This window comes from Nycticebus coucang, chromosome 16 (assembly GCF_027406575.1).
Source record: "Nycticebus coucang isolate mNycCou1 chromosome 16, mNycCou1.pri, whole genome shotgun sequence".
In the NCBI taxonomy this organism is placed as follows: domain Eukaryota; kingdom Metazoa; phylum Chordata; class Mammalia; order Primates; family Lorisidae; genus Nycticebus; species Nycticebus coucang.
Window position 1 is genome coordinate 81,305,694 of NC_069795.1, and position 27,359 is coordinate 81,333,052.

At 37.1% G+C, this 27,359-nt stretch overlaps 1 protein-coding gene across 3 annotated transcripts in view; it reads left to right on the forward strand.

Moving 5' to 3' along the window:
- FGF12 (fibroblast growth factor 12) overlaps positions 1–27,359 on the forward strand; it is a 541,519-nt gene that overhangs the window by 373,694 nt on the left and 140,466 nt on the right. For all 3 annotated transcript variants that reach the window (XM_053565441.1, XM_053565442.1, XM_053565439.1), the window contains one exon: positions 7,003–7,106. In XM_053565441.1, coding sequence (XP_053421416.1) covers positions 7,003–7,106 — 104 coding nt within the window. The remainder of the gene's footprint in view (positions 1–7,002; positions 7,107–27,359) is intronic.

Here is a 27,359-nt window from a genome sequence, read left to right on the forward strand (position 1 = left end):
TCCCCTGTTCTGGACAAGGCTTAAAGTCACTCACACTCTCACCCAAGTTCTCCTAAGGTATTTCAACTGAGTGCCCAAGTCCAAACAAACAACACAACCCACAGGGAAGGCTTTCCCTGTTGCAATCTCCCTGCTGTTGTAGTTACAGCTGCGGCAGCCCATTCGCAAGCACTTGCCACTTCTTCACTGGTTTTGTCCTCCTCCTGGGGTCTAGAAGTCTGTTGCTGTCTCCCTGTGTCCCAGAGGGATGTTTCTGGGCAGAGCCCACAAGTGAGAGATGCCTGGAGTCTTTCTCCCCAATATCACTGCTCCAAGTTGCAAAGAAGCTGTTACATGGCCTCTATCTTGCACTGCCCCCAATGAATATAAATTCTTGAGTTTTTCCTTTCTCATTTGTTACTTACATTCTCTCTTTCCACTTAAATTTTAACTTGAGATTGACTGAGGTTTTGTAGGTCCTGAAGCTTATCTGATTTTGAGTACTCCTTTGAAAAAATAAACATAACATAAGGAAATAAAAATAAAATGCAAGAGTGAGTAATGTGAAAAAATAAAAAAAAGTAACAGTTTTTTAAAAGCTTGGAGCTCCCTTAAAGATGGTAAAATCTTGGAAAATAATAAAATATATTAATTAATTACATGTTAGCTGCAATTCTATACATTTATTTTATATTATTTTCAATGTATAATCTTTTATATAATTTAATCTCAAATCTTTTCTATAGAATGATTAATCAAAATTGATACTTTTTTAATAACTTAAAAATGTGTCTTTTAGCTTCACAGTTCATAAAGATCTAGTGACGGTGAGCATACGCTTGTTGGCTATCTTCTCTAGAAAAATGTTTATGCAAGCCCTTTGCCCATTTTTTAATTGAATTATTTTGGACTTTTTTGTTATTGAATTGTAGTAGTACTAGATACTTCGGATATTAGACCTTAACAGATATACAGTTTGTAGATATTTTCTCTCTCTCGGTATGGGCTGTCTTTTCATTCTGTTGATTGTTTTCTTTGTTGTGCAAAAGATTTTTTAGTTAGATAAGTCACATTTGTCTATTTTTGCTTTTGATTCTTGTGCTTTTAATATCACATGCAAAAAATAAATCATTGCCAAGGCTATTGTCAAGAAGCTTCCCCTTATGTTTTCTTCTAGGAGTTTTACAGTTTCAGGTCTCGTGTTTAAATCTTTCATCCATTTGAGTTAATTTTCATGTATGGTGAGAGATAAGTGTCCAATTTCATTCCTTTTTTTTTTTTTTTGAGACAGAGTCTTACTGTGTTGCTCTCAGTAGAGTGCTGTGGTGTCACAGCTCACAGCAACTTAAAACTCTTGAGCTTAAGCGATTCTCTTGCCTCAGCCTCCCAAGTAACTGGGACTACAGGCACCTGCCACAACACCTGGCTATTTTTTGTTGTGGTTGTCATTGTTGTTTAGCTGGCCCGGGCTGGGTTCAAACCTCCCACTCTCAGTGTATGTAGCAGGTGCTGTAACCCCTGTGCTATGGGTGCTGTGCCTCCAATTTCATCCTTTTACATGTGAATGTCTAGTTTTCCCAGTGCCATTTCTGTAAGACTATTCTTTCCCTTCATTACCTTTCTCCATATCTTTTTTTCCCATCTGATTTCATAGTGGGATTTGGTTTGTTAATCCAAAGAGCATTGGCTCCATTATTTTATATTGACAATGTAATAGTCAACTTTATGAAAAGATTTAGAATGAGCTACTCCTTTTGGAAAGGACAAGATTAATAAGATCTTTCAATGTCAGATTAGATACATGGACTCTATTTGCCATATAATTCTAATTTTTATTCAGCAAATGTTTACTGAGATCCTGAATATAAATAGAATGTAGAAGACCCTGCATATTCTTTCTCTCTTTCCTCCTCTCCCTCCACCGCCTTACCTCCACATTATACAAGTATATTTTAGATATGATTTCTGTTTTGGAAAGCTTACAGTCTAGTTGTGGTTGGGAGAGAAAACAAGATATTTTAAAGGAATAAAATTATAACTTGTGATAAATATAATCTAGATCCAGGAATAAATCAGCTAAGAAATGAAAGAAAGCACTTGGTATTTGGTGTGTCATTTTAAATGTGTCAGGGATTTCAGGGTGAAGACAGAGAGAGAGTGACATTCCAAGCGGAGGGAACTAACTTAGCAAAATCATGGATTTTAGAAAGTAGGAGGAGGAAAATCATATTATTAAAAGCACCAAATAAGTGGTGTTGAAGTGAAAGTGCCATGTAGCAGAAATGTATGTTGTATACATAACTTTGAATATCATTCCAGTAAGGAAACACAAATTCCTGAAAATAATGTCTTTTCATGGCCCTTATAATCAATAGCACTTATTTAATATAAACTATATATTATATATCTAACTGTGCTAGAAGATGCAGAGACTACCTTCAAGAAGCTTGTGTTGTAGGGATGGAGACAAATAACTCTGAAACCATGTTCTGAATGCCATTGCAGAGATGGGCACATGAAATAAGCAATTCTGGAAAAGGGAACTACTATCTCTAAAGGGTTTGGCCAAGACTTATGGAGGGAGTTCAATAAAGTAGGCCTTAACGGGTAAAGAGAGTTGGCCACATTCATTTGGAAGATAGGCTTTCCAAAAAGAGAGAACAAACGAGGAGAAACTCTCACCTAAAGATCAAGGGGGGACTTAGGAAATAGCAAAACGCTCTAGGAAGCTGGTTACAGTAGATGGAAGGGGTGACAGATGATAAGCTGGAAATGTGGATGGGAGCCAAGTTGGAAAGGACATGGGAGACAGGGAAGAATCAGCACGCAAGCAAGGAAACGACGTGAGTCACTTGCCGGGACTTGACAAATGGGTGGAAGCCAGTATCTCAGTTATATGAGTTAGGGCAGGGGCTTTGAGTTGGAGTCTAGAGACTAAGGAGAAATTATCGCTGAGAAACAAAGGGCTTCTGTGAGCTGGCAGCAAAGTACACTACACTGATGGCAAATAATTGATAAGGGTAAGTCACATGCCACTTTTGGAGATTTTAGGAGGCAGATGAGTACTCTTAAAAAGAGAATGGTTTTCAAGCTTTTACCTATAAAAACTCTTATTTCAAATTGCTTACTGATTGTTTTTTTAATGGATTCGGTAACTCTCCCAGAACATACCATCTAAAAGCCATTGTCACCTCGTGGTTCATGGGAAGCATTCGCACAGATTTCATGTTTTTGTCTCTGTCTAGCTTTAGCAGTTTTCTCTCACTTCTCACATAAGAAAAGCTTTACCGTTGTTTTTTTCTCCTGTTCCAGCTACATGAACTAATGCAATTAGCATTTATCCTAGGAAGTCTTCACTTCAGAAAGACATTATGCACAATTTGGGATTTCATTAGTTCTTCTCACAAGAATTGCCCCTGAACTTGATATGCGGATTTTCTGGTAGCTGCTGTTATTTACAGCGTATAAGTACCTTGCATTTAGTTCAGATGTTACATATTCATTCTGCTGTCATTAGCAGTCTACATTGGTTAGGATTACCTTGGCCCTGCATTGCACAGACTGAAATAACAAGGACTCATTTTTTCACATGAGAGCCAGACCTATGTCTCCGAATGCTGGATGGGTGCCACTGCTCACAAAGTTCTCAGGGACCCAGCTCCTTCCAGCTCACTTGCTTCTGCTCACTAGGGAGTGGCCCTTGTTTTCACCATCGGAGATGATCCAGCTACCATATACCTGCCAGGCAGCAAAAAGGGAAAGGTTGAGCAGAGAGACAAAGGACACCCAGAAGCTATCTTTAAGGAAGGGCTCTTCAACTTTATGTAGACCCGCTGACCTGCACGTCATTATCCAGCACTGAAACACCAGGAGCTACATCTAAATGCAGGCTATGCAGGGAGACTCAGCTAAAGCATCTATTAGTTTGCAAGAAGGCAAGAATAGTATTGGGGAAATTAAACCTAAGAGAACAAAAGGAGGCTGGGCGCTGTGACTCCCACCTGTAATCCTAGCACTCTGGGAGGCTGAAGTGGTTGGATCCCTTGAGCTCAGGAGTTTGAGACCAGCCTGAGCAAGAGCAAGACCTCTGCCTCTACTAAAAATAAAACAAATTACCCAGGCTTCATAGCAGGTGCTTATAGTCCCAGCTACTCAGGAGGCAGAAGCAGGAGGATCTCTTGAACCCAGGAGTTAGAAGTTACTGTGAGCTAGGCTGACACCATGGCACTCTATCCTTAGCAACAGGCTGAGACTCTGTCACAAAAAAGGAAAAAAAAAAAAAAAAAAAGAGCAATAGGAGGAAATACATATTTTGGATAGAAAACTGTATTAGAGAGCTAGGAAACCTTTGTTTAGATGCAGTTTCTCCTAGGTTACTTGGCTGAAATTTGTTTATCCTTCTAAAAATTAAGGCAGTCATTCTCTCCTAAATTCTTCATAGCATTTATGGTTGAGGATCAAATCCATCTGATGAATTTATCAGCACTTTGAAAGTTAAATATTGCACAAATATAAAGCATTATCTTTTAAATCATTAAGCAAACTATAAAAAGTAAATTTAAAAAATATTGCTGAGGCCATATAACTCTTTTTATATCAGTCCTATAGTAACCTTATTTGACAAGCAGAGGGATCAAGCATTAATGACAAATAATAGACACATCTTTGCTTATGAATCACTTGCAGGAACACAATAATGCATTTGATTCTTCTGTCAACTTTGTGCGGAAGGGATTATTATGCCCATTTTAAAGATAGGAAAACTAAGGAAGTGAGGTTAAATGTATATAGCTCAAAGCCATGTAATGGAGTGGTGCAGACAGAAACAATATTGTCTGGAAATATCTTACAGTCGTATAATCTTTATATGTCACGTGTCTTGTTGCCCATTTGGTAAAGTCTAGATCTCAGATTTGAGTGACAGACCCTCATGTATCCTCACTTTATTTACATTGTGTTCTTTTTTTTTTTTTTGGCTGGGGCTGGGTTTGAACCCACCACCTCCGGCATATGGGATCAGCACCCTACCCCTTTGAGCCACAGGCGCTGGCCTACATTGTGTTCTTTCTCGTTCTGCCCCAGTATAAATCAAGTCCTCTGATCTCCCATTCCCTTCCTGCATACACACGTTACTCTGCAAAACCACCTAACTTGCCGCCCCAATAAAATATTCTTCTCCTGTTGACTTTCTTAATTTCTGCCATGTCTTTAAGTGCCAAGGTAGGCTCCATTTTCTGTGTGAGGCACTTCGGGCCACACGGATCTTCCATTTTCCTGAACTTCTGTAACATAGAGAATATATATAGAATGCATATATTACATTTAATTATAGAAGTAAATTATACACTGTATCAGATTATTCCATATGTCTTAGATTTTTTTTCCCCAACTAGACTTTAAGGTTTTGTGTTTCTTAAGTTATTTTAGTAGCACCAGGACAATGGCAGGAATACAGGAGAACTAAAACTAGTTCAGGTCTAAATTGAGCCGATGATCCATAAGCAACTATTAAGATTTTTTAAAAATAATGCTTACCATTTATTGAACGACTATTATTACATAAGCTATACAGTTTATTGGCATCAAGATTTAGTCTCAATTTTCATGACAAATGAGGAAACAGGTTTGAAAGAGAATGATCCAATGTCAACTGCTAGGAATTGAATCTGTCTGTAGTGAACTTGGTGTCTAAGGCTTGATTGATCCTCTACAACTCTCAGCCAAACATTTGACTGAAAGCCAAATACTGTGTGTGCAGAGGTGTGTGTGTGTGTGTGTATTTGGCATACTATCCCAGATTGAGAGAAGCCCCCATCACAGAAGCATTCCTAAGTAATAGTAGCTCTTGGGTTAATTTATGTGTATCTTTTATCAAAAACTGACAAAGTAAGAACTTATAGGAATTTTTTAAGTGGAAAAGACAGATAAGAACATTTAAGTCAGAATATAAAAGTGAACTGCAGAAATATTCTGTTATGTGTGTAGTCATGAGATATTTAATTTATAGCCATGTTGCCATGTACAGGGCCTAATTATATGAATGCTTTTCTTCCATATATAGTGTAAATTGTTTTAGGAAAAGGCGATGTTTTCTGCGTATGCTCACTTTGAAATCTCAAAAGTAATTGGAATCGTGCCAAAGATACATAATTATAGAACTACATTGTCAGAAGAAAATTAGATTATCTTGTTTTTCTTCTTCTTTATCTTTTTTCTGATGTATGAAATCCTTTTCCAAGTGGAAATTATAGACTGTGGAGTATTTGGAGTGATGGGCAAATAAAATGCATATTTAAAGACAACAAGCAAATGTTCTTATTTCATCTTAGTGTGTTGAATTACATTTGCCAAATTAATTTTTAATGGTTTTAAATAGACATCTATAAAATATATCATTGTAGTTTAAGCTATATGTCAGTCATCTATGTATCTATTGTTGTTTACACATGAAAACCTGAAATATCAAGAGAAAAGTTCTGTCTTTGGTATTACAACCAGCGAGTCAGTGATTTTTACATTTATCTTCCATGTTTAAGACAGTGTTTGGAACCACAGGGAAAAGTCTGAAAACAGGAAGTTCTGACGTATATTTTAGAGATCATATTTTATTATTCCTTATGACTACAAATATGCCTTTTATTGTTGAGAATTTTTTGATTCTAATTATTTAAGTGTTAGAAAAAAAACTTATTTTGCACGGTTTGTGTTAATTTTTGAGAAGCAAGGGTGCTGGGCTCCCAGATCCAGTTGGGGCTCTTCCACACCTTCTAATCTAACTCCTTTATACATGTGTGTCTGTGTAATTGATCTGAAGTTACACAGGCAATCAGTGGGGGGCAGAGCCAAGAAGTCAGTTATCCTCATTTTTAGACCTCTCTGTCTTTCTCTCTTTCTCCTTCCTTTCCCCTACCACTTTCTATTAATAAGTTTTAATTCTCAGAAGAAGAATCATTGTAAGAAGCAAGGTGAGTTATTCAAGAGGTCACTAATTATTCTTCTCTGTCTTCTTTTTAACCCCTGCAGCCCTCTTCAATCTAATTCCTGTGGGCCTCCGTGTGGTGGCCATCCAAGGGGTGAAGGCCAGCCTCTATGTGGCCATGAATGGTGAAGGCTATCTCTACAGTTCAGTAAGTGCCGTGTGTGTGTGTGTGTGTGTAAACTACCAAAATGGCCATAAAGAGTTCACAGAGCAACCACTATTTTAGGGAAGCAAATTGGAAGTTGAAGTCATTTTATATTTTCTGATTCAGTTGTTCAGTTATTATGAGGATTTTAATAATTTTGGATGTTAAAGATCATGCCTTGCTAAATGAGAAAAAGCCAGTTGCTTTTCATGAAAATATGCATTCTCTATGTCTCTCTTCCACTTCTCCAGAGTAGTCTATCTTTTGAATTTTTCCTTTCTGTTTAATTCAAGGCATAAGACATTTTCCCTTTCCGTGTTGCTTCTCCTTCAAGCATAGTGGGTAGCTTAACAGTGGAAATTCTTCCATAGACAAATTGAAGGGAGTCTTTTCTGTCCTATTGCGGAGAAAAAAAATAAAAACCTTTCAGAATATGTAGATTATGGTTTTGTTTGTATTTAATAAATGTGTAGTTCCTCATGTGTCAGAGTAAGAGTAACTGTTTAATTCAAAGGCAATATAAAATAGATTGGAGGCAGGGATGTTTGGGCTTGATTTGCATTTCAGTTACTATCTAGATGTCCCTTTGGGCAAATCACATTCCCTCTTTGGCTTCATTTCTGGACCTTTAAAAGGAGGGTGGTGGACACCATGTTGTCTAACATCCCTTTCAATTCCCAAACTGGTAAAATTAGATAGCATCAGTGGCTATAACATAATTTTGAGTAGTTAACACTGTTTTAATGCCAGTCTCACTCTCAAGGTAATAATTTATGCATTGAGAGAATGTGGCTGCAGTGAATGATGTGTTTGTGTGTATATACACATGTATACAATTACTGCTTTCTCACAAGAGAGGTGACTATTTGTAGTTCATCAACAAAATTTCTTAAAAATCATGTCTGCTGATTTCCACCCTTACTTTCTATGATCTTAGTAAATAATACAAGGTTACTTAGGAAGTTTGTGTAGGCCTACTGGATTTTAAATTAGTTATTGACTGTTTTATTAGGCTCTTTTATTATTCAATTATATAAATCTCTCATGTATTGGGGCTCAGAAACTGATACCCCAAAATGTGACATTTTGATGTTCTGAACTGGAGAAGCTTCAGGTCTCCCTGACCTTCTCATCACCCTCCTGCCTCTCAGTCCTCTGTCTGTCCCAAAGCACAGGATAGAGTTCTCTTATTTGCCTAGAGTTTGGACCTGTCAAAAAAGAAAACAATGACTCTCTTCCTTGAGTTTTCATGAACTGAGCTCATATCTTCTGAAGAAAGACTGAAGTCTGTCAGTACACCTGAATAGCCTATTGTCACAAACCATTGTCTGCTCTGTGTGCCTCTAAAAATATTTACTGCCCTCCCCAAATCATACATTGTTTCCCATCTACCTTTCCCCTCAGAAGGGTATATGAGAAGGGTATATAATCTTTTGTACTGCGTGGTCTGAAAATCATTCTCCCATTGTCCCCTGTGCAGGTTGTTAGGTTTGTCTGCCTTTATTCCTATCAATCTGCCTTTTGTCAGTTGATTTTTGGTGAACCTTCAGAGGGCAAAGGGAAAAGAATTCCCTTAGCCCCAAAAGGTGCATTATTCTTTCTTATTAGTAATACACCTGCCATTTGTATTAGAATTTTTTTTGTTGTTTGTTTTGGAGACCGAGTCTCACTTTGTCACCCTCGGTAGAGTGCTGTAGCGTTATAGCTCACGGCAACCTCAAACTCTTGAGCTCAAATGATTCTCTTGCCTCAGCCTCTTGAGCAGCTGGGACTACAGGTGCCTGTCACAATGCCCAGCTATTTTTTTTAGAGACGAGGTCTCGCTCTTGCTCAGGCTGATCTCTAACTAGTGAGCTCAGGCAATCCACCCACCTCGGCCTCCCAGAGAGCTAGGATTATAGGTGTGAGCCACTGTGCCGGGCCTGTATTACAATTCTTAAAGTTACCATTTTACTGTTGAATATATTTTGATCTAAATACACAATTATATGTCATATGTGTACATATGCATTTTTTTCAAGAGTTTCTGGTCAAAATAATATTTAAAGACAATTTTAGTCAAAATACTGGGCTTTCATTCTTAGTCTGTCATAGTTGTAACAGTTCTTAATATCCAATTATGGTGAGCCCATTTTAAATGTAGAAATTAAAATACAAAAGAAAGGCAACAAACTGTTGTTTTGAATAATTATAGTTACTTTTTTTTTTTTTTTTTTTGCGGTTTTTGGCCAGGGCTGGGTTTGAACCCACCACTTCCGGCATATGGGGCTGGTGCCCTACAGAAAAAAAAACCCTTTCTTTTAAATAAAAGTTAAAACATGGAGTTTATTTTAGGGTAGTGTTACTTTAAAGATTTAAACAGTCATTAAATAAGAAGTTAAAGGTAGACTGTATTCATTATATTTAAATTGTCATAATTCAGGTTGTAATTCTATAAGAACTGTAGAATTCAGATCTTTGGACTAGAGTTGATTTCTACAGGACCAGGAAGAAGAAAAACACACAAAGTTTGACAACAGTATTGTAGGCTGGAAATAATCATGCAGGAGTGCACGCTCATGTGTGTCTCTGTGTGTGTGCATCTGTATGTGTGTGCGCGCGCATGTGCATACATGCCTCTGTGTGTGTGTGTGTGTGTGTATGCGAATGTGCGTCTGTGCTGGGCATTGGTTTCATCCTCTGGAGCTTTTATGGAGATGCACTGTTTCTGTCCTTCTTGCCTAGAATTGAGTGAGGTTAAGCTGAGAGCTGGTGGAGGAAGCTTGGTAGGAGGGGTTAAGAAACTTCTTACTCTTAAGATTTAGAGAATTTTTTGGCAGGATCTTTTATTAGTATGGGGCTGACCAGTTGAGTTACCTGTTTGGGGTACCTAGCTTTTCAGTTCTGTCCTCTTAAATCAAACTTGGTCGAATGAAGAATCATGATGCTTTCGCCTGGCGAGTTGAACACCTGCTGCTGATCTAGGCCTTCCTGAGGTGCTTTGGGATACAGTATTAAGGCTGAAAGTCCTTTGAAAAGCAGTAGCTGGCACACCGATAAAGGCTTTGTCTAGGGTATGTAGAGGGAGAGCAGAGAGGCTAGAGCAAATGCAAGAGGCCTTAAAGAAGCTGATTTGGAATGCAGGAGAAATTCACAAAGGTATCATTTTTTTCTAGTCAGTTCCTTGGCTCTATTCCTATATAAGCTAGGAACGAATTCCTTTGTGGCTTTGATTTTTCCTCTTTTACTAGGTGACAGGAGGAATGTGAGTGTTAGGTAACACAGAGTCATAGTTTTTAAAATCCATTCTGAAAAATTTGTGTTTCCATAAGTGAGTTTAATCTGTATATATTTGATGCGGTTATTGGTATATATGAATTTGTTCTTACCATAATAGTTTGTATTTTTAAAATCTACTTTTGATTCTCTTTCTTTGAAATTTCTGTTGCATTATTGAAAATTTTTTATTTTTTTAAATTCTTCTACTGGCTTATTAATTTAAACTTTATTTTTATTCCTTTACTGGTTATTCTTTTTTAAATAGTTACATAGTTTGCTAAATATTTTTAGTGTTTCTGTCTTCCTTCCAAACAGCTCATGGCCCTTAGGATGTTTTCTTCTAGTAAATACTGCAACCTTCCTCACCAATTTGATTAGTTACACTTTAAAATAAAATCGTATACACAATTAGTTATTTTATAGCTAGTCATTGAATTTACTGATCTTTTGAATAATTTCTATGCATATAGTTTTTGTTTGCATGTGTATGTGTATCAAATGTGGTCTTACTTCTAAACTAAACCTTTAATCATTTTGGGTATAGAGGGGTCTGTGAATGGTGAATTCACTTGCCTTGGTATCCATGAAAATGCCTTCCCCTTTCACTTTTACTCTTGAGTTTCAATGGATATGAAATTCTGAATTCTTAGCCCATATACATTTTTTTTTATTATACTTTCCAGGCTCTTGTGCTGAAAATTTGAAAATAATTGAAGAATATTAAATTTCAAGTTAGAACTGGTTATATAGACAGAGCAAAGCCCAAGCAAGTCTCCTTTCTCCATTGTTCTCCATAAATTAACTCACATTGGTATCTTTTTATATTTAAGCAGTTTGAACTGCATTTGGTATAAATAAAAAATTGTAGATATGCATCATTTGGTATAAAATTATAAAGCTAGATTATTTTCAAATTGTGATTAGAAAATTGATGGCATAGTATTTTATATAATTATTGTAAGGAGTGTTATATGTAATAGGATATATACAAAATAAAAATAGTGTTTCCTATGGTCATCCCTGATGCTGCTATATTTGCCTTTTCTGTTGGCATATATGGTATATATATGCCGTATAAACCATAATCTTCCTAAAGCTCAGCTCGAATGTTGCCTGATATGTGGCCATTCTCCATTATCCATTTTGAAATGAGAATTAGATGGTATTTCTGCTTTAATATCACAGCAGTTGGATTTTATTTTGCTGGTGGACAGGACCTACATGATATTCATCTTTGCTATCTGGGCAACACAGTTCCCCAACCACATTCCCTGGTGAAGATTTCTCTCTAAAGACTTACTGAATTTTAAAGAATAGCTGATTCCCAAATGGATGGAACATATTTAATACAGTAGTTGGACAATTAACTATGTAATCAAAGCTTTAATGGCGGTCCTACAACTCACGGTACAAATGCTGGTTTGTTCTCAAAGTCAGTCTCAATAAACCTAATATTCATTCAACATGTACTTCCTGTAACGCTACCATATACCAGGTACTATGTTATCTACTGAGTTCATAAAAGTGGATGAAATAGATAAGATTCTTATCTTCTTAGAGTTTGCACTTACTGCCATAATTCTTACAAGGAGTTTGGGCCAAGCACAAAGTTAGAAGGCGCAAACCCCCAAACCACCCTCACTTCTGGCACCAACCACAAGTGTGTGTGAGAGTTCACGGAATCGTTCTCTGGTTTGATGATGTGCTGGGACTCACAGAACTCACTGAAAGCTGTTACTATTATTCTCCTGGTTATGGAGTTTATTGTAAGGAAAAGGATACATATTAAAATCAGCCCAGGGGAGAAGGAAATAGGGCAGTGTCTAGCAGAAGGACCAAACACAGAGCTTTTACTCTTCTCTCTGCAGAGTCAGGATGTGTTCCTCTTTTGCTACCAATGTGTAATTAATAGGCATGGAGTATTGCCAACTGGGTAACTCACTGAAGTTTCTGTGCTAAGAGGTTTCATTGGGGTCCATTTTTTAAGCAGGATTCTTTGATTGCTCGTGTAGTTGATCTCAGTCTTCACGTCTCCTGATGCTGAGTGACCCAGAGTCCCAACCAAGTCACATTGTTGCTCTATGATTTACCCAAGCCCCTCAGCCAAACACAGATACCTCCCGGAAGCCAAGGGCAAACGCTCTTTTTGGGCACATTTAAGTTCTTTGTGTGTATACGTGCTTGTCCAACGTTGAAGTCAATGAATTCTGTGAATGTTATCCTCTGACCCTGCCTCCAACTCCACCCTCTTACCCTTCTGCTTCTCATCACTTTTCTTCCCCCAATTTAGAGGAAGGAAATGATGAAAGAAAAGAAAGTTATGGGAGTAACAGCTGGCACATCAGCATTTGGGAAATAAAAATATAACTCAATGGTTGGATATCTTGAGAGCCTTGATATCTGAATCGGGGAAAATAACACTTAAAAATAGTACAGTTTATATAATTTAAGTCCAGAGCTTGTAACTAGGCAGTCTTTTTTAATGAATAAAAAAAACTCTTCATTTTTTTAATGAATAGTTTGATGAATTTAGCACACTTGTCACTGGCATTTCAGTGATTAATAATGATTAAAACTTTTTTTGTGTGTGGTTTTGGCCGGGGCCAGGCTTGAACCTGCCACCCCCAGTACATGGGGCCAGCGACCTACTCCTTGAGCCACAGGTGCCACCCAATGATTAAAACTTTTTTTCTTTCTTCTTTTTTTTTTGCAGTTTTTGGCCAGGGCTGGGTTTGAACCCGTCACCTCCAGCAAATGGGGCTGGCACCCTACTCCTTTGAGTCACAGGCGCTGCCCTGATTAAAACTTTTTTAAAAGGTTTATCTTTTCTCTTAACTACCACTATTATTTATTTACTTTATAAACTTAAAACAATTGTCACCCTAATCTGAATTAGTTTATGAACTAATGGGAGTTTTTTCCACTGAGGGATAAACTAAAATCAAATTTTATGAACACAGATTTTTATTTGACCAATGTCTTAACCCTTACAAATTATATTTGAAGCTAAACTGGTGATAAAGTGACTCCTTCGAGTGATTATATTTTAGTAAATAAGTGATGTTATAAGTTGTCTTGGGGTAACTGTAGTCAGAGAGGTACCATCAGTAATGGCTGTGCTGGCAGAAGTCAACTATACTTTGCTTAGCTTTTGTTTCTAAAGGATTTTTAGATTTGTATTTCATTTTCTCAGCAAGTTCATGAGGATGGATAGGAATGAACTATCAGATGTTGATGAAAATCTGAGGCTTAGAAAATCTTGACTTCAATAAACCCATCCTGGTGAGTAACCAAACCAGGGCTTAAATCTAGGTCTTAACTTCAAAAACCATGAGCTTTTCATAATACCGTACTGTCCTTGGCCTGTGTGTAATGAAACCTTTCCATTGTGGAGTATTTCTCATTTTTGTTCCCCAAACTTTCATATAAACGATTTCATTTGAGCCTTGTGATGACTCTGGTATTATTACTGCTGAGTGACAGAAGGAAGGCCTTCGGAAACAGGTTAAGTGACTAAAATGAGGTCACTCGGTATGGTGAGGAAGGTTAAGTAAAAGCAACTTCTAGTTCAATACTCAGTTCTTTAATCAGCATTGCTTCTCCTATTTGTTGTTGAAATTAAGGATGTGCCACTCTGTTACAAACGTGAAAGCATAATCCTTTGAAAGGCAGGGCAGTCTATCACCTTGTTTGTGATGGCTTTGTTTAAAGGTGTCAACGACAGTAACAACAAGAAAAATGAGAGAGAGATTGCTAGACTGACGCATGTCCTTTGGTACCATTTAGTATTTTAGCACACCTAAATCTGGTGCTTTAGGCAGAGCAGATAATGTCAAGATTCTGAGATGATATTGATTTCATACTGAGAAACATGGAGAGGTCTCTGAGGAAGAAGAAGGGACAGGCAACTAGTGAGACTATTTTATGCCATGGAGGTGCTTTTTATTTTACCTGTCCAATTTCTTTTACTTCCCCACCATCATAGATGTTCACATTTCTCCATCATTTAGGACCCAATAAAAATTTTTTCTAATTTCTGCGGTCAAAAATAACTTACACATGATCCACTTTGATAAGACATCTATCTATTTCTCTTTTCTTCTTTTGTTTCTTTGTTTGCTTTGTCCTATCAGACACAAACTCCTTGAAGTTAGGTATCTTACCTAATATAGATTACTATCTCTCATAGCAGTGGAAATTCTAATTCTCGTGTAAAAGCATCTGTTAAAATTTTATTGCATCATTTGATGGCGACATCGTGCAGTTTGATTCTGTTCGTAATTCATTGGTTGACTTAATGGCCATTATAATAATTTGACCCTACATGCTTTACTATTCAGTTACTTGTTCTCTTTTAAGTAAGCTGTGGCTGTTCTATTGAAACTTGAAGTTTGCCAGGGGAATCTTAACTGTTCATGCCTCTTCGGTGTTGAGACTGATGCTGTGTGGTAGTTTTAAAAGCTGCTGTTGCCATGTTTTCCTTTCTTTACTAAGTACTGCTTTTAAAAGGTGAGGGAGGAAAAAAGATTAGCCAGGACATCTTCCTGGGAAGCTACCTGGTCACTACAGTCCATCTACCAGTGAAAATTTTCTTTTCATCCTGAAAACAAATGGCATTAAAAAAAAAATCAAATAGAGGTACAAAGTAGTTACCCACTCTGGAATTTGAATTTCCCTATCAATTCATTTCCTCATGGAAGTTGTGAAATCTGAGGCTTACTTTAGATGTTTCTTGAGACAGCAAATGGTATTTCTGAAAAGTCAGAGAGAGAGAGAAAGAGAACACAGACTTTAGTCATCAATTGCAAATGAAACTCCCGGGAGTTTTGAAACGAGGAGAGTGGAGAGAGAGAGAGGGAGAGAGAGAGACTGAGAGAGGAGAAAACACAGACTTTAGCCATCAATGCCAAATGAAACTCAGAGTTTTAACATAAGGCGAGTGTGTGTGTGGCTGGGGGGAGAGAGATAACAAAAACGTCAGCCATTAATGCCAAGTGAATGCCAAATGAAATTAATGATGCCTGCGTAGATACGCAGCAAAGGGCAAATCACAGAGGCTTCTTCCCCAAGTGGATTTTTAAATATTCAGTTTAGGTTATTTACATAACTTTTTCTTCTCATATACTTATAATTTCCTTCAATTGTGCGTCATTTCTTCTTTTATCTTAGAGTCCTTTTTGGCCATAGCACCTAGAAAAAAATTACTTATTTTGCTTATTTCTCCCCCCACCTCTATGTACTAATTGGACTAGAGTATTTTTTCCAACTAAAAAATAAAGCAGCTGTGGAATCCATGCAGCCCAAGGCTCTCACAGTTGTGGCTTGTAAACGTGCAGTGGATTTGTTGTTGTTGTCAATGTTGTTGGAATTTTACTGCCTTTCTTCTGGAAGAATCAACAGGTCATTAGTTAAACTTTCAGTAGGGATTGAGTAATGGTAAGCATCCATCTTTGCCTTATTAGGATGTATGCAGTAGTAAGTAATGTTGGTTTTATTCTAAGAGTTTCTGACTTCTGGAAAATGTTAATACGTTAGCTCCAGGGCTGGCCTTGATTGTGAAAATTAGCATATGTGTTTCTAGTAACATTTTTCCTTAGAACAGGATTCTGCTTCTTAGAGCAGTACTAATGAGGACTTTCCATGTAATTATTTTAAAATGTTGCCAAATTTTACTTTTTCTCTTTCCAGGTTGCCATTAAGCATAGTAAGCCAACAAGTATTCATAGTTCCAAAACTTTTAGATTATGTTCCTTTAGTCATCAATCAGGCAGTATTAACTAGTATTTTTAAATGTAAGCTTTAGGAATGAAACTATATTTGAATCATATCTCTGTAACTCAGTTCCTTTGTGATGAAATTGAAAATTTTCTTTATTTTCTGGACTCAGTGTCCTTACACGTAAAATGGGGACATTATTATAAGAGTCTAAGCAAAGATTGACTAGAAAGATGCATGTAAAACCCTAGTGTGGTTAATAGTGTGTAGTGAGCACACAGTGTCAGCCATAAGCAGAAACAAAGTAATAATAGATATATTAAAGAAGATGCCGAGTGTACCCTCCATCAGTTGCTCATCTTCAGTTTATAAAGCTTTTGTAGGGTTAATCTCACCCTTAGTTTTAGCAGCAGTTCCTGGTTTTCCTAATCTAATATCTTTAGCCACCCTGGCCATGGAGGATTGGTTGTGGGATTATTTCTTACCTAATTAGGGTCATTTAGCTTCCAGCACAAGACATGATTTTGTCTGTTGAAGGATGCTTCCTTTTTTTATTTTTTGAAACTGGATTTGGAGCTGAGAGTTTAAAAGGACCTCAACTATCTTAATACCACAAGCAAAGATTCTTTCTGAGAATGATTCCAACACTCAGGGGACAGAAGATCCAAATCAAACAAGGAAGCAACTAGGTCTCATTCACATCCGTTGAATTTGCACATGAACTTGAAACCAGCCCACCCTCTGAAGTTTTTCAGTTCCATGAGCCTATAGCTGCCCTTTTTGTGTAAATCAGTTTGGGTTGCATTTTTTTTTTTAATTCAGTAAACTGTTAAAGAGATGAAAACATTTTCAGAGTAGTAATGAAACAATTTTCGGAGTAGTAAGGCCTTCTGAAAAAGCTGAAGCTCCCTGTAGTCTGTGTTGTTTCTGCGAGGGCATTACCCAGTGGCTTCTTCTGGATAGTAGGTGGGATCTTGCTGTGGCTTTCTGGTATACCATTAGTTTGGCTTTCCCTGGCCTGGGGAGGCCCAAGAACCAATTTAAAAATATAGTAGTATTCATGTTTATAATAAGACAATCCTCAAAAGGTAAGGATCGATCATTTTTGCTCCCCTTCCCCCAAACCCCATGCATGAACCAGCTTTTCAACTCCTGATGCCTTTCGTTCTTGGAAATACCTTCTTATGTGACTCACTCGGAGGGAGGCAGATCACACAAAATAAGTCTTTAGTCCAGGGCTTTCATAGATATAAGGGAGAGGGGAAAGGAAAGAAATAATGAGCAATCAATGGAAAGCTAAAATTAGTGTATTTTCAATGGAAATTTGAATGGAATAGAGGTGTGGTGAAACAGAGAAGCAAAAGGGAGTCATTTTTATAACCAATTCTGTGGAGAAGTTGACTCTTTGAAGACAGCATTTCTGATCCATAGCAAAAAGGAACATTAAGGAACAAAAAAATGAGAAAAAGAACTGTGATAGGTTACCAAATAAGAACACAGCTAGACAGCGATAGACCACAAATTTGATATATAGGAATGTAAATGACATGTATTTCAATTAGGTCCAACTAGAAAGAAAAACTTTGTTTTGAATCCACAGAGAATTTCAGTCTCCTATGTGGTAACTATTTGTCCTGGTTGACCTGGAACAGTTGCATTTTATGCCTGATGTCTTAGTGTAATTATCGGTAATGCCTGTTTGACCCTCCAGAGTCCTGGATTAGGATTTTGATATGCTCTGTGCATGATCCTACATATGAGTTCTATGTCTTATACGTATAAGATATCGGTGGAGGCAGAAAACCTCACTAATTTGAAAATTCCCTGGTCTGGTTTTATTTCCCAAGACCAACTCGTTATAACACATTTCTTAAGTTTGCCTTCCTAGATCAGCTAGGAATTGAGTTTGGCTGTTCATTCATCGGCTCAACAAGCCTATTGGGGTTAAAGATTTTGATATTTATTTGACTTTCTCCTCTTGGGACAAGATGGCTTCTATGTTCCCAGATAATTTGTGTACTTCCTAGAGGGGCACAGAGGAAGGGGCACAGGGTACCTTTATCAGAAGGCTACCGCTTTGCCAAAGGCTGCAGAAGATGTCCACTTCTGAATCATTGGATAGAACTGTGTCACGTGGCCACCCCAGGTGGAAAGAGAGTAAGCTAATACCTGGGGTTTTGTTTATTTTTGTTTTTAATATTTTAAGGTATATACTTTGCCATATCTATCAAAATCAGGATTGTTCTCAGTTACTTTGGGGTACTATGACAAATTGCTATGGATCAAGCAGGTTAAAAAACAGGCATTCAGGCTCGGCGCCTGTGGCTCAAACAGCTAAGGCGCCAGCCACATACATCTGAGCTAGCGGGTTCGGATCTAGCCTGGGCCTGCCAAACCACAATGACGGCTACAACCAAAAAATAGGTGGGCATTGTGGCGAGCGCCAATAGTCCCAGCTACTTGGGAGGCGGAGGCAAGAGAATCGCTGGAGCCCAGGAATTGGAGGTTGCTGTGAGCTGTGATGCCACAGCACTCTACCCAGAGTGACAGCTTGAGGCTCTGTCTCCAAAACAAAACAACAAAAAAAAAACGGACATTCACTTTCCACAATTCTGGAAGCTGTTAAGTCCAAAATCAGATTGCCAGCATGGTTGGATTCTGGTGAGGGCTCTCTTCCTGGTTTACAGTGGCTCTTTTTCTTGCTCTGTCCTCACATGGTGGAGGCAAGCTCTCTCTTGTCCCTTCCTATAAGGACACGAATCTGATTTATGAATGCTCCATTTCATGGCTTAATTAACTCCCAAGGCCCCATTTCCAAATACCATCTCACCGGGGATTAGGCTTCAATATATACATTTGTGGACACGAGGATTCAGTTTTGAAGCATTAAAGCTTTGTTAATAAGAAGGAAAGAATGCATGGGGTGGCGCCTGTGGCTCAGTCCGTAAGGCGCCAGCCCCATATACCGAGGGTGGCGGGTTCAAACCCGGTCCCGGCCAAACTGCAAGCAAAAAATAGCTGGGCGTTGTGGCGGGCGCCTGTAGTCCCAGCTGCTCGGGAGGCTGAGGCAAGAGAATCGCTTAAGCCCAGGAGTTGGAGGCTGCTGTGAGCTGTGTGAGGCCACGGCACTCTACCCAGGGCCATAAAGTGAGACTCTGTCTCTACAAAAAAAAAAAAAAAAAAAAGAAGGAAAGAATGCATACTGTGTAGACACCTGACAGTTGCCCTACTCTCCAGACTAAAAATTTAACTGTACATAGAGTAAGACTTTAGGACAAGAAAGAGAGAACAATGGGCTGCACCTGTGGCTCAGTGAGTGCCCCATATACTGTAGGTGGCAGGTTCAAACCTGGCCCCGGCCAAAAACTGCAAAAAAAAAAAAAAGTAAACTTTACCAATTTAAAAAAAAAAAAAAAGAAAGAACAAGTGAGTAGATTGAAGCTTAGATATGCATATGTAGTCTCTTCATCAGATTGCATAAATTTTTTGAGTCACCATAAATATTGGTTGATAAGTTTATGAACTTGTATTAGGAAGCTAAATAGTGAACTCTAGAGACTATGGTGAGGAGAGACGACCTCTAATTTTATTCTAATTTTATTCCAAATAGATTAAAACTCACCTAGGATTTAGAGACAGATGCTTTTGGCTTGTTGAGATTTCATTGCAGATTGCTGGATATTTCCTCTAAAATTTTTTTCTACAGCTCGGGCAAGGATGAGTAAGCATTACTTCTTCGACTTTTATTATTCTATTTCAATAGATGGGAAAAGATTTTCTCTGCAGGGAACTGAGAGAGGTCATGAGGGAACTGAAAGACACCGTGGAGAAGGACGCAGCAATGACTTTGTTCAGATTGTTTGCCTGTGGTTTTGATGTAACTGTTCCTGAAAATCCAAGGACCGGCAGATCGCCTGCACTCCCACTTATCGAATCATCCACTATCTACTTATTTAGAGTAGAGCCACATTGTCTCAGGCATTGGGAATAAAACGAAAAACATTTCCAATGTAGTGGGAGCCCAAGACAACATGTAAACAAATAAATATGAAGTTTACTCTTTGGGATTAGAACCCTGAAAAAGAGAAATATATTTTTTATAATAGAAGAAACCAATTGAGATACACTTGATATGAAAATTTCTTTTAGGAGATGATGCTTAAGCTAAAACCTAAGGAGGAAATGGCCAGAGTATCATGCACCAAACCAAGAAAAGAGTGATCTTAGGAACATGTGTCCCAGTAAAGGGAGGAACCGTGAAAATGTTTGCAGGAGCAAATGTTTGTAATATTTGTAAACCTTACTGATTGTCCACCGCTTTTATCATACTTTTTCGGCACAGATGAGTGCCAGTTCTAACATTCATCCATTTTCATTTGTTCATCTATTCAATTTTAAATATATGGACTTATCTTGTGTCCAGTACTGTTATAGATTCTCTAATTATGAGGGAAGAGAAAGGCAAATACTGTGCTTTCATACTACAATAAAAGTGCTATAAAAGAGGAAAACAGGGCTCTAGAAACATAGTATGTCTTGGCACGAAATTTTAAATTTTTCATTAACTCTCATGAACTTCTTTCTGTTCCATATTTTTGTTATCTTTACATTCTGGCTTATTTTGCATAGACTCCAGAAAGAAGATGTTTAATTTTTTAAAATTTGTATACTTCTTATTGAAATACTTTCTTGATTATTAATGTGCTTATGGGATTTCCTTGAATATTCTTAGTTATTGCAATAAAAACCCTCTTGGGCATTATTGTAAGACTTTAAAAAATCTGATAACATTTTGCCAAAAAAATTTTTTAAAGGCTAATTTTTCACACTATATATGAAAAAATAACTCAAAATGAATCATAGACTTGGGCATTATTTTAAGAGTTTAAAAAATCTGATTGATAGCATTTAGCCCCAAAAATTATTTTAAAGGCTAATTTTTCATACCACATATGAAAAAGTAACTCAAAATGAATAGTAGACCTAAATGTAAGAGCTAAAACTATAGAGCTCTTGGAAGGAAGCAGAGGGGTAAATGTATATGACTCTGCATTATTAGGCAATGGTCCCATGAACAATGATACCAAAAGCACAACCCACAAAAGAAAAAATAGATGTTGTATTATATTATGATATAAAAGTTTTTTGCTTCAAAATCACAATCAAGAAGTGACAAGTCAATTCACTAAATAAGTGAAATTTTTGTTATAACCTTGATTTAAAATGTACAAAAGCAAATAATGTAACCAAACATGCGTACCCTTGTAATATTCTAGAATAAAAGAAAATTAAGAAAGAGAAAATTTTGAAAAATCCCATATCTGATGAAGGACTTATATCTACAATATACAAAGAATTCTTAGAACTCAATAATAAAAAGTATGCAAATGATCTGAATGGATGTATTTCACACACACACATTGTGTACAGTCAATGGTCACATGAAAAGATACTCAACACCATTAGCCATCAAGGAAATGCAACGGAGATGCCACTTGTTTCCCGCTGCAATGGCTGTATTAAAAAAAGGTAGATAGCAACATATATAGATGAAAAATCAGAACCCTTATATACTGCTAGTGGGAATATAGAATGGTACATGCATTTTGGAGTACAGTCTGGCAGTGTCTCAAAATAGTAAACATAAAGATAGTATAGGACCTAACAGTTCCACTGTTAGGTATATACCCTGGAGAAATGACGATGTGTGTGTCTATACAAAAACTCCTTTAAATGAATATTCCTAACAGCATCATTCATTATAGCCAAAAAGTTGAAAGAACTCAAATGCCCATCAACTGAGTTATGGATAAATAAAGTTAGGTATGTTTATACAATAGAATATTATTTGGCAATATGAAGGAGTGAGGTATTGTGTATATTATAGTACGTATGAACCATGAAATCGCTGTGCTATGTGAAAAAAGCCAGTCTCAAAAGATAGTACACCACTTCATTGATATGAAATGTCCAGAATAGGGAACTACTGAGATAAAAAATAGGTTAATGATTATATAGTGCTGAATGGGGATGAGAGAAATTGGGTGTTCATGGCTAAATGGGGTACATTGCATTTTAGGGTGTTGAAAATGCTTTAGGATTAATCAGGATTATGGGTTCACAACTCTGTGGATGTACTCAACACTTGGGAAGCGTATATTTCCAGTGAGTGAACTGTATGGCCTGTGAGTTATATCCCCACAGTGCAGTTACTTACAAAACTAATTTTATTTAAAAGTCAACTTAATCATGCTTTAATAGATTGAAAAGTAAATAAAATCGTTTGTATTCATGTATTCAATACCTATTCATTTCATTTTTTATTTGTTTAATGTAGCACAAAGATACGAATTTCCTCCCAATTGGAGAAGCGAGACAAAATTTTAACACTCTAGTATTGCAGCAAAAAAATGGAAAAAGTAGTGGAAATGGTTGGTACAAATCATGGTCTCATTGTGATGCCATGCCTTACACTGTAACTGCTGATGTGTCTGACCACAAGAGACTATGAGTTTTTCTAATAGGATTAGTATTTTCTAGGACTGGCATTGAACTTTACTTACTGAGCTTGGGTTTCTCAATTATTACTGTCAGTTCTTAAAAAATTTGTGTATATTATATGTGCTTTCTCTCTTTAGATCAATTAAAAATGTATTGTGAGATAATTTATAAGACTTTTTACCTTTAAATGGCACCTTGGGTCTATTTAATGATCTAGAAATACATGTATCTATTTAGGAATGCACATTTTAGTGCCTTGCAGCAGAGTATCTTATTTCCTAATACACAGTTGGAAATTTCAACTTACAGTTTTAAAATGTAAATGTTTTGGGCGGCGCCTGTGGCTCAGTTGGTAAGGCGCCGGCCCCATATACCGAGGGTGGCGGGTTCAAACCCGGCCCTGGCTGAACTGCAACCAAAAAAAAAAAATAGCTGGGCGTTGTGGCGGGTGCCTGTAGTCCCAGCTACTCGGGAGGCTGAGGCAAGAGAATCGCTTAAGCCCACGCTTAAGCCCAGGAGTTGGAGGTTGCTGTGAGCCGTGTGACGCCACGGCACTCTACCAAGGGCCATAAAGTGAGACTCTGTCTCTACAAAAAAAAAAAAAAGTAAATGTTTTAAACAGGCTTTAAATGAAGTTTGAAGCCAAGTTGAATATTTATAGACAATAGATGAAGACATACTTTGTTAGTCTTAGTTTTTACATATTGTGATAGAATCTCTTGAAGATCATCTCTAAGATACCAAAATAGCAGACAATCAAGAGGCAGTATGTTTCTTCCGCTTTTTGCATTTAATTTGTTTGACTTTTTTCATCATTAGCCATATAAACACATCTAAACTCATAATAGAAGCCTATTTCATGAAGTGTGGCTATTAATTCAGGTTTTATATTCTGACAGTGTGACAAGTATTTTATCATCACTTTTTGTGTTTGTTAAGGCGTTCTTAAGTCTGTTAATCAAGGCCAGGGGGCGGGTTAATCAGTATTACCATCAGGGAATTGGATAAGGTTTCATTCTCAAAAGCTTTACCATTTTAAATATCCTATATTTAGTTAAGCTTGTGTAGTTTAATTCATGACATTTTTTTTTAAAGGAAAAGAAATGCTCTAAACCAAATACTGAGAAGTACAGAGTTTTAAGATAGATAAAAAATTTTCTGTATAATTTAGCCTAAAATAACATTTGATGATTGGTTCCCTCTAAAGAGCTATTCAGTCTCTGCTTGAACACCTCGAGGTCTAGAGGGGTGCACCACCACCAAAGGCTTCTCACACTGTGGTCCAACAGCCTGGTGTTGTGTAAAAACCAGTTTTTGGAAGAGGTCAGACTTGGGTTGTAATTGCATTTCTGCTGCTGATTGAGTTTGAGTGATTTACTTAATTTCTCTGAGTTCCTCTTCGTCATTTTTAAATTAAAGGCATTAGATCTTCGTGTTAGAAGGATTTAGAAAGAGAAAATAAGAGGTAATACACACAGATCAATAATGAACACCCAATAAATATAGTCCTTCCTTCCTACTCCTTATAAATGGCAAAACACTTCACAAGATAGAAAATGTCTCAGTGTGGTATGTGAACAATTTCTTATTTACCTATTTTAAGTGAAAAGATAGTAACACATTTACTTCTGTTCATCCTTTCTCTTAAACTTCCTTCTTTACCTCTGTTCCCCATTCTTCCCTCCAAATCCCCACCCATGCCAGCTTGACCCATCAGGTAAAACGAGTGCTGTAGATTTCGGAGTTAAACCACCTCATTTGGTTGGAACTTTTCTTTGTATTTTGAGGTATTTGTTTTACCATTAAATCTGCCAATGTCAGTTAGCCTCCAGCTTGGTATAATATTATATTAGTTTTGAGTGCTCTACTAATATCTGAGCTAATATGTGATTGGGACAGTTGCAAATTGATTTCTGGATTTTATTTCAATGTTTACATGTGTTTTCTTTTAACATCTGATTTTTATTTATTTATTTATTTTTTAAGTTTTGTTAAGCAGGCCAGGGTAAGGCTCTGACCCATCGCCCCTGGTGTGCAGGGCCAGCACTCTAACCACTGAGCCACGACACTCACTCCCTAATATCTGATTTTTAATATTGGTGTTATCTGGGTGTGGTTTTTATTCTTTCTTTTTTTGAGATAGAGTCTTACTATGTCACCCTTGGTAGAATACCGTGTGTCACAGCTCACAGCAACCTCCAACCCTTGGGCTTAAGTGATTCTCTTGCTTCAGCCTCCCAAGTAGCTGGGACTATAGACACCCATCACAATGCCTGGCTATTTTTTTGTTGTGGTTGTCATTGTTGTTTGGCAGGCCTGGGCTGGGTTTGAACCCACCAGCCTTGGTGTATGTGGCCGATGCCCTAACCTTGGAGCTACAGGTGCCGAGCCTGGTTTTTATTCTTAAGAGTATTCGATGGTTTTTGCCAATTCATTGTTCCCGTAGTGATTGACATTATTATTGTAATCTGAAATAGAAGTGTGTAGTATAGAGCAGTAGATTATTATAGTAAAAACGCATTCCTTAAGAATTCTTAAGTTCATTTTCTGGTCCTTGTTCTCAAATCTGTGTTTACAAACAGACTATATTTTTGGTGTCTTATTCTTTACAAAATGAAGAGACAAAGGTAAAGGCCCCACTAGCTAAGATAAATTGTGAAAATTTAAAATGGAGTTGTACAGCCTAAGTCTGAGATGAAAAATGTAGAGGGAAGAAATTGGCCACATTTCAAACTCTTCTGAGAGACTGATTCAGTAGGCCAAAACGGAAAATGAAGTTTCAGAAAAACCATTCCCCGAAGAGGCATCTTTCATCTTGTGTAGCAGTAAATATAACTCTTTGAGTACTATTATTTATTTGACCATTTCACTGGAATCTGTGTGCCTATCTCTGCAAATCAGTTTCTTCAAGCCAACTCTTCAAGCCCAGCCCCAACAACAGTCAGCTATTTTTTGTTTGTTTGTTTTAAACTGTGCTTATAGGATTGAGAAATCTTCCAAATCTACCAGTTCTATGGTGTCATCTAGCACCATGCCCACTCTGGCTTCATTTATATTGACAGTTAACAAAGCTATATGGAATTTTCAGTGCTTCTTTTTTGCTAAAATTAGAATCTAATCTTTGCTGAAACATCTCTAATAGTGGGGGCTTTATTGCTTAAAGTATACACTGAAGATGATTATTAGAATTATCTTCTCTTTATTGTGTCTTTTTGATCCTAGTTCTATAATACAATCTGAAGTCACAGAAAAATATAATACTTAGTACATGCTTGACACAAGACTAGTATTCTAAAGCTATTGGCTATTAGGAAGATTGAATGAATTTTTCTATCTCTACCTTCATTCTATCTCTGTCTTGATCATTATCCATGTTCATTTCTAGATATATATTTATCTTCTATCACATAAAACGATGCCTAACGCATGGTAAGAGATTTAAAATTATTTGCAAAAATTATTTCTCACATACCACATTTTTAATGATTTGTTGGACCCATTTGAACACTATGCAATGTGTAATCATAGTTTATATGAGAGTATTAACTAAATCCAATCATTCACAAGTACTTTTCTCATTTTAAGGAAATAAATTTTTTAATAAATGGACAAGTAAACAAAAGAACCATTAAATTTTAGAAATAAAGGGAAACTAATAAATTATTTGCCTTAGCTCTTACTGTTTTTTCAGATTAAACACCTGAAATCTAGAACTTAGACTTTTAAAATTCTTTCATCACCCAGAGCTCACTCTTTTATTTATACACACTTCTCTTAAAATGTGGCATTTTATAATCTGTGGAAGTGGTGTTTGAACTGTACCTGTTAGCTCTTACTAACTATTCTTGATTTTCTAGGGCCACCAGAAAACCATTTATGGTCAGTATATACTGATGATCAATATAGAGCTGGAGAATTAGACTTCATTCATTGGACACCTAGAAATACGTTTTCAAAAATGATTTATTTTTCCCCTGAAGGTAACAGTTTTATGAGCATCCTGGTGGTGTCCCTGATACTAGTCACCTAATTTTCTAGTCATGTACCAGAAATGTATTTGTTTATAGACTTTATACTGGCCCCATAATAGCCTTGGTTCTTTATTATGTTTAAAGGGGTGGCTTGAACTGAATCCACAATAAACTGAACCCATGCTAAGTACAACTGTACTTAGTAGTAAGGGTCAGTGTGGGATAGATAGCTAAGACCTCGTTCCTGCTGGGGTTCTCATTATATATGCCTTTACTTTCATTTGGTAGTAATTTTTGTAAGTCTAAATGGAATGTTATGCTTTTATAGAGAATTTTTCCTAATTGACTGAAGATTCTGTAGGCCCTTCTTAGGTGCATATTTCACCTCTCCTAATTCTTTTCCCCCGTACTGGTCCTAACTTTCTTTCAGTAGAGTTGTCCCCGTCTTCGCTTCCTATTGCAGATCCACTTTATTTTCTCACCTGTCCTACTTCTCACTGAAGTCTTCTGACAGCCTCAGTCCGTATCTAATTCTTCCTCCACATACCCATCAAAGGCCATTTTTTAAAAGATGTTATTCTCAGCTTACACGGAGGATATTTCCTTGGCCAATTTTTTGATGGCAATTACGATGCTTCTTAAAAAAATGATGTCCTTTTTTGTGCTCTCAGAGTATTCCATCGTGGAAGAATCATAACCTCCGACTCAGCTGGGCTGGGGGTTGAGACACGTTATTCTACACACCTGATGAGAGTGCTGGAAATCAGTGGATTGGGGCTTCTCTAAAGGATGGATTTGTGTAGGAATTTCC